The 12681-nt window shown below is 40.1% G+C and overlaps 1 protein-coding gene across 1 annotated transcript in view; it reads left to right on the forward strand.

The window, feature by feature from the left end:
- The window catches only part of LOC107100649 (guanine nucleotide exchange factor DBS-like), a 96200-nt gene that overhangs the window by 26493 nt on the left and 57026 nt on the right, over positions 1-12681 (forward strand). Inside the window, exons 2-9 of the mRNA XM_015399218.1 lie at positions 827-910; positions 4323-4437; positions 4845-4935; positions 6100-6213; positions 9036-9152; positions 10583-10732; positions 11976-12100; positions 12327-12441. Of these exons, the coding sequence (XP_015254704.1) occupies positions 827-910; positions 4323-4437; positions 4845-4935; positions 6100-6213; positions 9036-9152; positions 10583-10732; positions 11976-12100; positions 12327-12441 (911 nt within the window). The remainder of the gene's footprint in view (positions 1-826; positions 911-4322; positions 4438-4844; positions 4936-6099; positions 6214-9035; positions 9153-10582; positions 10733-11975; positions 12101-12326; positions 12442-12681) is intronic.

A 12681-nucleotide genomic window follows, 5' to 3' on the forward strand; every position in this document is an offset into this window, starting at 1 on the left:
TTGGTTTCTCCTGCATTCATAAGAAGGTGGTTCTGCTGGAACCAGACCACCAAGTTTTGGGTCCCCTGTCTGTCCTCTGAATCGTCTCCACCTGTGATGAGGCCAACTATGGCAGAATGGTCAGAGAAGGTCTGGAGGATGTCAGTTCTTCCAAGTCTTTCCTTCTGCTAAATAGAAACTTTTTAAATCACACTTTATAGATGCACCTGGTTTATATCAGACAGGTGATTTTAGGCAGGTTCATGCTAACAGCCTTTAGGGGCTAAACCTGCTAGGAATGACAGACTGCAGCACAAACATCCAGCTGATTGGTGTCAGCTGATCAAACCTGTTCTTTATGTTTCATAACCAGCTGATTGGTTTTATACTGTATTCTATCTGGGTATGATCTTTAAAAGCATCTTTACAAAGTGACTGATTTTATTGTTGGAATTAATTTAGACTTTTTCAGTTTACCTGCCGTTAAGCTTATAAAGGGGTTCTAGTCACGTACTGATATAAAACCGCATCATGGAATAAAACAATGTTCTTCTTCTTTGTAGACTGTACTTAGTCCTTTTCAGCATGAACATATTTTTTACACTATTTTCTCTTTCTATGGTATAAATACTTTAAAATAAGATTTTTTTTTTGACAAACAGAATAACAATAAAGTGTGGATCACAGAAATAAAATATGATTAGCCAACAGGTCTCCATCATTTACTGAGAGAGTCGATATTGGTACGGTCACAGTACGTAACTGGGCCCCTTTAACACAGTAACTTTGACTAATATACTGATGAATGCATGGTTATCATGATTGTGACGAGTTTGTTTTGTTGCAGATGAGATCATGCAGCAGGAGATCAGGCCCCTGCTGGCTGTGGACATCATAGAGCAGCTTCATCGCCAGTTTGCCTTGCTTTCAGGTGAATGACTAACCTTCTCCATCACACCTTTGCTTGTTTTCAATGCTGTCCCGCACACCTAGAAACACTCTGGTTTCTCTCAACCAGGTGAGAAAAAAAAGGCAGCAGGATGCTGCTAATTAAATACAGTTGATTAATGATCATCTAGAGACATGCAGCAGTTTTAGCAGGTTGATGTTCTGAAGCAAACAGGAATTGTTTAAAAAAGGAGTTAAATAAAAGTTAATGCTTTTAGAAGCGTTATAAGGTCACATGTGAGACAAAGCATTTTTTGTTATCATTCTCATAAAGGACGGCCTTAAGGCCTGCCGTGGATGTCCGGTCCAGCTGGACAATGAGAAATGTTTAAATCTAAAAATAACCCTATAAGGGTGAGTCAGTGAACCCATCTGCAGCAATACTTGGTCTTCCATGTGGAAGTGGACAGTCTATACTTCACTTCATGCATGTTTGATAGCAAAACAAGCCCAGCTTCTCCTCATGTTCTTTAGCCGAGGCTAGAAAATCACATAACTGTTATTTTTAAAGACTAGCCAGGAATGTGGATGCTGTCAGGCCTCTAATTAGTCCGGTGCTCTCAGACTTTCCAGATGTGGAACCCAAACCCAGCAGCCTTTGTGGTTCTGCCAGGATGCCTCTCATTCCTTCTTTCAGTTTTCAAACACAAAGCTGTGAAAATGTTTCTCCCTCTGTGTCTTTTAAGAGCGTGTCTGTTTTCAAACCGGCTTTGATGCTCTGGTTAGATGTTTATAGGCTGGATATGTTTTAGCTCTTCTATAAACATGGGAGCCTCCTGAGAGCAGAGGAAGTTTAGAAGTTCAGTCAAACAATATTTTGTTAAAGAGGGAAGCAGCACAAAAGCAGAAACCTGAATAATTACTGGTAAACCATAAGATTCTTTTCTATGTGTTAGCTTCTACAAAGCTATCTTCCTCTGAATGTCTGCATGTTAAACGGCGCCATCTACTGTCCTGTATGTCAGAGTACAACTTCTAAACAAGTGTCCTTAGATTAAGCTCTTTCTGTATTTAAGTGTTTCTGTAGGGAATAGCTGGTGCTTTCTGGAGAAATCTCCATGTTGAAAAGCAAAAATCCAATTTAAATCATTTTAAGAGCCAAATTTTATCCTATTTCTCCTGTTTCTTTCTGTCCCTATCAAATACTTTTATTTTCCAAAGTGAAGCCCAGGTGATTTCCTGACATCAGGATGTTCTCCGCTGTAGAACCTTGGAACCTAGCTGTTAATGACGACTTCTACTCTCTCTAACTCTATCCCCAAGTTTTAAAGTGACACATAGAGTTAATGTGAGGTTAAAACCATGGCTGACACAAACCAATAAATATATAAAATATATAGAACATAGTAACAATGATGTATGAATATTAAGTAAAGATCTAATCTGGTGAAACATTTAATCATAAAATCTGGTCAATAAAGGGCTTTAAAGGTTTCTATAAGATATAAGCTATAAAAACTGGATCTTGATAAAAGCTCCATGATGTTTTAAACAGCGTTTGATGGAGATTTCCCAACGAGCAACAATTGATAGAGCAGACGACATGATTTACGTCCAAATGGCGTCTAGATTGGGTTGAAAAGGGATTTAAAAAGATGTTTAAAACATCTAATATTCATCTAAAGTGGGAAAGTGTCTGTCTATCTGTGCTTCTATCTGTCTGTCTGTCTGTCTGTGCTTCTGTCTGTCTGTCTGTCCTTCTGTCCATCTGTCTGTCTGTCTGTGCTTCTGTCTGTCTGTCTGTCCTTCTGTCCATCTGTCCATCTGTCTGTCTGTCTGTCTGTCTGTCTGTCTGTGCTTCTGTCTGTCTGTCTGTCTGTCCTTCTGTCCATCTGTCTGTCTGTCTGTCTGTCTGTGCTTCTGTCTGTCTGCCTGTCTGTCCTTCTGTCCATCTGTCTGTCTGTCTGTCTGTCTGTCTGTCTGTGCTTCTGTCCATCTGTCTGTCTGTGCTTCTGTCTGTCTGTCTGTCTGTCTGTCCTTCTGTCTGTCTGTCCTTCTGTCCTTCTGTCTCTCTGTCCTTCTGTCTGTCTGTCTGTCTGTCCTTCTGTCCATCTGTCTGTCTGTGCTTCTCTCAGTCAGTCTGTCTGTCTGTCTGTCTGTGCTTCTGTCTCTCTGTCTGTCCTTCTGTCTGTCTGTCTGTCTGTCTGTCTGTCTCTCTGTCTGTCTGTCTGTCCTTCTGTCCATCTGTCTGTCTGTGCTTCTCTCAGTCTGTCTGTCTGTCTGTCTGTGTTAAATAATGCTACTGTTTCTGTATAAGTTGCTAATCTTAGAAATCACTGCTGAAACAGCAGGATTTTATTAATATGTGATAAAATGTATTAAATAAATGTGAGATATTTATTGCACAATGATAAATGAGGCAAAGTTAGGGCAATAGATGAAAGAGTGATTTCTGTATTTTAGAAAGACCAACCTTTTCACCAAGGATGGTCTAGATTAGAAAACATTTCTTCATTCTCTACTAATAAATTCCCTTCTTTCCTTTTGTCCTTTGGGCCTTAACATAACATGAGGTTAGAATGATTAACATTTAATGTGAGTTTAAAGGTTTGGAACCAGATTGAAAAATGCATTATTATTTATTCATTGTTTCATGATATTTGATATAAATAAGAAAGGGTAAAAATTAGGGGCGTTGCTGCCTGATGCACCTGCACCAGTGCCTTAAACTAGTCCACCTTGGAGACTCCTGGACTTGATTGGGTCATCAGCTGGGGACCAGCAGTCATGGACGTTTCTCTGCTTTAACCCCGGTTCATCTCTTGGTGGCGCAGCGATGGCAGGGATCTCTCCCTGCTGATGGTGTTAGGCCCCACCCCCAATCTCTCCTCCTTAGCCAGAATCTGCCCTTCTCTGTCATTTCCTGATTGCTTTGCGACGTCCAGCTCCAGTGCATCCGAGGAGCAGGCAGACCATCAACGGCCCAACAAATCCCCTTCAGCCCACCTGGATGGAGCATGTGACGGCTTTCCAGCCAGCCTCTCTCCACTCGGCGTTGCCTCCATGCCCTGCTCCCACGGGATGGTGAGCTCCACCAGGAGGACGGTCTTGCATTGAACTGACCATAAGATCATAAGATTATCTCCACAATCTTCCTGGGAAGCTGAAGTTGTCTGCCTCATGGACCACCTGCAGGTGGGAGGAGGCTGATGGTGAAGTGTGGTGGGCAGGTTGTGAAGAGGATGAGCAGGAGGTCTGCCGTTAGCCTCCTGTTGTACACTTCTGTTAAAATATTATGATTGACAGACAAGAAAACATTGAAACTGTGTGTTATAGAGTGTGATGTCAGCAGAGAGGCTGAGACCTTTGACCTTTGCAGCATTTATAGAGAATTATTCTGTTTTTGTTCTTGAAATGAAGGCAGTAAATATAAGCTGGCATTCTTTGTGCTGCAGGAGGGAGAGGGAAGGATGGAGCCCCCATCATCACTTTCCCGGAGTACTCAGGCTTTAGTGAAGTACCAGAGGAAGATTTCCTGAATGTCGTTACCTACCTGACCAGTATCCCCAGGTATGTATGGAAACACATGAAAAAAGGAAGCAAACAAATAAAGCTTTTGACTTTCAGTCTGTCTTCACAGATTCCGAGGTTTTACTCTGAATTTCTACAGCAGAAATTATTGGGATTGAAACAAAAACACTCAGAATCATAAAACATCTGCAGCATTGTCCGGCAGATGTTGAAGGACCTCAGCAGCCTCAGAAAACAGAGACGCTCTTGTCCTTCCTCTAGAGGGCATCCATGTTATTTTAGTCCAGTCCAGTTTATTGTCCAAGGGTCCCCATAAGTATTTATAATCTGTGGACCGAAATGCTTGTTTTCCTTGTAATGCTAAAGATAATTTCATTTTGCTCTCAGTTTGCAGCGTTTTGATAAAATAATAACACTTTACTTTCCGATGCTTCCCTTGTCCCCAGCTTGGATGCTGCAAGCATCGGCTTCATCATCATCATTGATCGGAGGAAGGATAAATGGAGTTCAGTGAAGGCCTCTCTGTCCCGGATCGCCGTGAGTTCTCCAAATAAGTCACCTTAAATTTCTCTGTGGCAGCAGTTGCATTTCCAGACAGATTTACTGATTTCATTTTCCATTAAAATGGGGTCAAATGTTGAAGAAAAGAAAGAAAGTGCGATAAACAACTAGAAAAGCACTCAGAGACGTAAACCTCCACCAAATATCTGGTTTTCCTGACAAATTGAGATTCCCACCTTAAGTTATTTCCTGTATTCACAGAATCTTTGCAAAAATTTCCAGATCCAGATGTTGAATCGGATCATCACCAAAACATAATCTATTACGCCAGTGATATTGCAGACCTTCTCTGGAGATTTTAGCAAAATCTCTCCATAAAATTTTAGATATTTTCAAAAAAACAGATCAGCAGGCAAAAACCAACACAGATAAAAACATGACCTCCTTGGCAGAAATAAAAATAATGGATTAAACTGTCAGAGACGTCGATAGAGAGTCAATTTTAGGACATCCTCGGGTTTCTGGAAAAAAAGGAAACTGAAATCAGTAAAAAATCAGTAAAAAATGGAAAATTGTACCAGGAACCAACAGGAACCATTGGGAACCATCCGGAAGCATCATGCTTAAGATGTGTTATGTGATGCCTGCTTTTAAAAACTTCTTTTAGTTCTTTCTTCCTTCTAATTCCTTTGATCTTTTTCCTGAGGCATTAGGATGTCCTAAAGTTTCCACCACACTTAAGGCTTATTTATTAGAATTTAATAAGGAAAACAAGTTTCTGATTAAAAGAGAAAGCCAAAAGTAAATGAAAGGTAACTTCAGCCACAGAGATGTTCTCTGCTTTCAGCCAAAGAATCTGGACGTAGTTTTCTTCATTGTCACTGACGCAGACTGGCCTGTTTCATCCCTAAAGAGAAATGAAGAAAGACGGGAACATTCCCTGATAAAGTCAGAAACCATGAAGCGTCTCTGAGGAATAAAATAAAATAAAAGTTCTGTCACTTTGATTTCATTTAACTCATCAGGTGTCTTTTTTGTTCATGTTCCTAAATTTTGCACAAACCTAATTATTAAAAGGCAGGAAAAGATGTAACAGCTCTGGGAACTTCCTTTAAAGCAGAGATTAAAGGTGTTATTCTTGCTTTTCTAGGTTCTTCCTCAGCACAGCGATCGCTGACCTGTGTCTTGTTGTTTCTTTAGGGTGCGTTTCCAGGAAACCTTCAGCTGGTGCTGGTGCTGAGGCCATCCAGATTCTTTCAGAGGACAATAGCAGATATTGGAATAAAACTCCACAAAGATGACTTCAAAATGAAGGTACAGAGGAGCCGCTTTCAGTCAAGGAATGATTTACTATTAGGATAAAAACTTTCCATCAACTTTCATACTTAGAGCAAAGATTCTCTGCTATAACCTTAAACAGTTGCAGATTTTTCTTTAAAATGTTTCATTTTTTACCTAAAATAGATGAATGGCTGCCATTTTCTATTTCTGTCAGGACTTTAAAGAAACTCTATTATAAACATTTGTTCCAAAGTTGGCCAGAACTTTTCCAAAATTATTTTTCCACCTCAAAAAACTGAATCACTGAAAAGTAGTATCTATTGTAAGGCTCCCTCTAAATATGACCCATTTTAATATAAATGTACCGTTAGGAAATATATCAACAAAATAAACAGAAAATAAGCGGAAAAAAATGTCTAAAAACAAAATCACAAAAGCAAACCTTTATAATCCCATTTCCTGGTAGCAGGCAATACATCAGTGTAGAAAGGTTAGCGCTGCCAAATATTCTCCTGTTGGGAAGGAAGCTTCAATAGATCTTGGTTCTGGTCAGACGGAGTCCTGCGCCTCTTCTTCCTGAGGGCTAACAGTGGAAAAACTAAACACCTGAAAACATCCTGAAATATACTTAACAAAGAGAAACTAAGGGTTAATGATAGCATCATCGGGGAAGCCCATTGGCTAACGGGATTTTAATGGATAACATTTCCTGAAGAGCTACGGTGACTTCCAATTTTACACTCTCAACCTATGAACATTGAAGAAGCAGTAAATATGCCTTCTGCTTAAGAGCTAAAACTTATTCAAGAAAAAAGATTTTAAAAAGTCTTGTAACCTTTTAAGTTATTTAAGACTTTATGTTCTGGAGGAGTGAGAATCTTCACCAACACACAGAAAAGCAAGAACATTCTGCTTTTCTTCTACAGCTAAAGGAACCAAAACAGATAAAAGCTGGACCAGATTTAACTTTAAAAATATAAATCTGGACAGACAATGAAAAAAGATGCAATGAAACCAACAGCCGATAAACATATAACATGGATATAACATAATGTCAAGCAGAAAACATAGAACTAGACATGTCAGAGAGAACATTAGTAGCTTCAACTCTGTACTTGCTAATCCTATGACTCATGATAGTCTTAATTCATTCAGATTCAGATTATTTTTTTCTTAAAAAACATTGATATTTATATAATATTGATATAAATTGGTATCAATCAGCTCAATGTTTAAATTACAGACTTTTTCAGTCTTGGAAGTTTAAAGATAATAAACTTCATAGTAGAACGCTGGACACTGTTATGAACTTTTAATGCTGCTGTGATATTTTATCAGCAGATTATGAATATATGATTAACTTGAACTGCAAGTTGTTTGTTAATTAAAAGGTCATTTAAAACCGAGGGAAATATCAATTGAATGTTAAGAGGGTCAACAGTGGCGACGGGTGCAGCAGTCTGCCCTGCAAACTGTTGCTGGTTCAAGCCCCAGCTCAGCTTTCAGTGTCAATTTGTCCTCGGGCAAGACACTTCACCAGCATTGCCTACTGTGGTGGTCAGATGGTGGCGCCAGCGTACGGCAGCCTGGCGTCTATCAGTGAGCCCCAGGGTAGCTGTGGCTACAATGCAGCTCACCACCATCAGTTTATGAATGAATGATTTAATGTAAAGTTCCTGAATTTAAAAGTGCTATAAAAGTTACAGACAATTTACCATTTAGTTGAATAATTATTATAACTCTAATCCACTTACTCACCAGGATTCTTGGTCTTTTCCATCCAAAGTTAGACTCCTGGACCGGCTGGTTTAGACTGTGGCTATCAGCAGAGTTATTAATCACCAACCAAAGAAAACTGCTCATTCAAATGTTACTAAGAGGAAAGTGAGTCTGAACTCAGTGATAAATCATTCGTTGCACAATAAACATAAACTACTACGGGTTAAAATTATGTCTTTATTTCTAACAATCAAGGATTATGGGAAATTTAACATCCATGCAAAAACTGCACAAGAAAATAAACATGAGGTAGATTAAAGGAATAATTTGGAAGGAAGCAAAAAGTTTCTAAAAGTGCGTTTAAACGGCTCTCTATAATTTTACAATGGTTAATGGTTCACATTAACTATACAGCATTGTAGCACGTCGGCTAGCCTACGTACATCTAAAACCCAGCTAGGATAGCTTTATTAAGGCAACGAGCCATAAAATGGCCGCCCCCCTACCATGGTCAAAGGAGGTGGAGTAACAGCGCTGAAAGAAGGGTTATGGCTAAATTTAACCCCACAAATCTCAGGACAATAGGTTTTGAAAACTCAGAAAATGGCTGCCCCTACAATGCAGTCGCACGAGGCGTAAGACGTCTTACAATTCTCTCAGTTCACTTCTAACACGCTAATTTCAGCACAAAAGGAAACAGGAAATCAAAATGAACGCAATAGCAGGCGGTCACACGACATTCATTCATACCATGAGTTCTGGTAGATTAAAGGAACCCGACTCTCGCCTAAGCTAAGCCACGCCTAAGCTAAGCACCTTGACTGAGCATCCGATGGGATATTGAGAGGGTTTTACTGAGTCGGCTCTGGGTGGAAGAAGGGGGGGGGGCTCTAAAACTTAATGGTAACTTATGGCTTAGTCAAAAAAACAACAAAAAACACGCTGCAACACCGGCTTCTCACAGCGAGGATCCCTGTTGGGTCGTTGCAGGACAGTTGGTTAACCAACGGCTGCGTCTGCACGTGTCCGTCTTAAAGAGACGTGTCCTGAATTTGGCTGACCGTGTTTGCCTTAAAGACTCTTATCCTTCCAGCAGTGTTTGTGTCACAGTATAGGTTATAATCCTTCTCTTTCAGGTGGTTATGCTGAACTCCCTGGCAGATCTTCATGGGTATGTGGATAAAAGTCAACTGACCCAGGAATTTGGAGGTAGTCTGGAATACTCTCACAGCCAGTGGATCCACCACAGAACTGTGAGTCAGAACTGATTGGTAACACTGAGCTAAGGACACTTTGTCATGACTCTGAACTTTCTGCTTCTGTTTAAGTTTTCTTTTTTACTGTTATACTTTGAATCATGTCTTTCTGTGTTTTCTAGTTTATTGGTTTTATTTCCATTTGTTTTATTCTAGTTATTTTGCATTGTTTTGAGTTCTTAGGTATTGTTTGCCCTCTGCTGCCCTCTTGTGTCAGCCTCTTTTCTCCTAGCTCCCTTCTAGACTCCTCTGTCCACACCTGCTCCCAATCTGCTGATTAGCCTGCTCTTTGTTCAGTCTCCCCTTTACTTACCTCATGTTCAGTCACTGTTTGCTGGATCCCTGTTGTTGTTTTGTGCTTTTGTTTTGCTCAGTCATTTCCTGGCTCCTCATGTCTGTTTTCAGTATTTTAGATTTTTTGATTTTTGACCTGACAAGCTTAGCCTTTAAGGACTACTCTCAGTTTCTTTACTTTTATTACCGTATGAAACAAAAAAAGCCCCTTAATCATTATTGTATTTTAATGATTTTAATATGTTTGTATTTTCATGCAATTGACAGATACATGAAGGTTCTTCTTTTGGTTCCACTCATGAAATCCAAGATGGCTGCCGATAAGGCACATTGAGCTGTAAATAAATCTGGAATATCATCAAATGTTATGAAAAGAACTTGAAATCCAAAGTTTATGTTGAGTTCTTGAGTAAGTAAAGTTATGGGATCAAGTTTTATCTTTTGGGACGTTTTCAGCACTTTCCAATGTCTAATCCTAATCACCAGCAGTACTGCGTAGATTGACATCATTATTATTATTAAATAACCAAATAAGGAAACTGCAGCTAAGTTTGCAGAAGACATGATGAAGAGAAAAAGTCAAACAAGCAAGAAAACTGAAGGTTATAGATATAAAATAAATGATGATCTCACAAAGAGAAGTTAGGAGATTATAAAAAAATCAAGAATCATAAAAAAGAAGATGAACATTAAAGACAGAAAATGTAAAATAAAGAAACAACTGAATGTAAAGCAGGACAGGTAGAAGTTCTGCTCATCAGAACTGGATCAATTTAAATAAACTGATGATCACAGTTCAGATGTTATAACTATATTTTCTCTATTTTATTGGATAAATTAAATTTTAAATTTCTCTCTAGAAATTCAATTTCAACTGATCCATTGTTTATTTTATTTATTTTTTTACAGTGTCCTGTCTGGCAATGTGGCAATAAGAATAATTGTCTTGATGCCAAAAAGAGCCCAACAGATTTAACTTTCACAGCAATCTCCCACTGAGTGGTGAAGACAGTGTGCAGAGGGTGGATGGCATTGTCCATAATGTCCAGCAGTGTCCTTGTCTCTACCACATGTCTCCCCTTTTGGAACGGCTGCAGAATGCTTTGAAATCACATGTTCTTGTTTTTCCTCAGGCAATAGAAAACTTTGCCCTGACTGTGAAGACTACAGCGCAGATGCTGCAGAGGTTTGGCACAGAGCTGGCAGAGACAGAGCTTCCCAATGACGTCCAGAGCACCAAAGACCTGCTTTCAGCGCACACTGAGAAACACAATAACCTGAAGGTAAGGCAGAGCTGTCAACCATCCTTCTTTATAGCATAGCAGCAGTGCAGGCAGAAGAATAAGGGAGGTTAACATGCAGGGAGATGCCTGCCTGAGTAACATAAAGTAACAAGTACAGAACCTGCAGCTTTATTGTCTCCAGACTTCAGCAAAATGTTGTCAAATCTGATCTTCAGAGGATTTTTTGGGTCTTTTTTCTGAATTCTGTATCAGAGTTCAGGGTTAGCAAAAGCTTAAGGAGAAGAAGTCATCAATGAAAAGCAGAAAACACGATCTATGGCCAGGGAGGGAAAAGACGCCTTTCTCACCTGTGCAACTTCTAATATTAATGAATAAAGTTCAAGCATCACAGAGACCAGTCACTGTGTGAGTGGGATGACACAGAGAGCAGAATGTATCCAGGTGAAACCATCAGTCAATGAGCAGCTCAGCAGGGAACCTTTGCATTTATAAAGTGCAGCAGTGATCAGAATGTAAACAGTGTGGGAGAGACGTGGTGCAAAAGGCATTGGGGGGGGGGCACCTAGTGGTCAGGGCATAGAGCTTGGACTCCTGAGGTTCTGAGTTTGAGTCCCACTCCCACAGACTGCCACTCTGGGTCCCTGAGCCAGACCCTTAACCCCACACTGCTCCCCGGGCGCCACACTGTGGCAGCCCACTGCTCCCCAAGGGGAGGGGTTAAATGCAGAGAATTCATTTCGTTGCGCTGTGCTTGTGACAGCAGGATGACAATAAAGTTGAATTCTATTCTTCTATTGATGGAGAAGGCTCAGAGCAGTGCAAAATAAATAAATAGATTTGGTGCAGAAATGCAGTAGAATCACTCAGTTGAGTTCTATTTAAAGGGATTTGAAAATTCACCATAAAGTGCAAATATGATGTTTATGATAAATATGATATCAATGAAATTTGAGCCATATTTTACTAAGAGATCAAAAAATTGTTGAGTAAAGTAATTTCATCTTCAGACTCCTTCTCTAAATGAGTTTTCTGACCTTTTCCTCGGGTCAGAGCTTTGCTCATGTAGAACAGTCAACAAATCCTGCTACCAAACAGTTGTTTACAGACTGACTTAGGTTAGACTCCAGAGTTAGACTCCAGATGAATGAGTCTGGCTTTTTAAAAATCTACAATAAACAGGGATTTACCCTCCATTTACACCCAGTTCTCACTTATTCCAGGTCCAGGTGTAAAATGTTTTATAAACTGCTCTTGATGCTTTGAATTCTTTCTTCTAAAACAGGAAGAACTGAAACTAGCTTTAAGACAAGGCAACACCTTGTTTGCCTGCATCAAGGATCAGGCGGCAAAGTCCGAGGATCACAGACTCAACCCTGATGAGTTGGAGAACCAAACCACGGTAGAAAGGTAACTCAGAAAAGTTTTATTTCTCAAAATAAGAGGCTTTTCCCTTCATCTGAGCAGGTTGTCTTATTTCAGGTGCATAGTATATAATAAGCCTAATTTAAGGGCAAATGTACTTATTCCATTGACATCCTATTTACCTGCTCAAATTAAGGGCAAATGTACAAATATAGCAAGTTATTAGTTGTTTTTAGATCAGTATTTGAAGTGCAGGTCCCTTGTTTTCTAGGCTGCTGGCCCAGCTCGATGAGACGGAAAACGCATTTGAACAGTTCTGGTCTAAGCATCATCTGAAGCTGGAGCAGTGCCTGCAGCTGCGCCACTTTGAACACGACTTCAGAGAGGTATAAGCTCTGTTAGCATGGTAGCCTTCATTCCTGCACACTCATGGGACACATTCAGATGGGGATAATGTCCCCCCCCCATGCATGAAGCTGGTGCTGAACTGGACAGCTCCTTCAGTGACAGATTGCTGCACCTTAAATGCACCAGGGGGCGTTATCACAGATCCTTCCTCCCAGCAGCTGGAAGACTCTAGAACCACCACTGTTCCCAACAACCTCAACCAGTTCTGATTCTGCTCA

The sequence above is a fragment of the Cyprinodon variegatus genome, unplaced genomic scaffold (genome assembly GCF_000732505.1).
Source record: "Cyprinodon variegatus isolate N-32 unplaced genomic scaffold, C_variegatus-1.0 Scaffold996, whole genome shotgun sequence".
Classification (NCBI taxonomy): domain Eukaryota; kingdom Metazoa; phylum Chordata; class Actinopteri; order Cyprinodontiformes; family Cyprinodontidae; genus Cyprinodon; species Cyprinodon variegatus.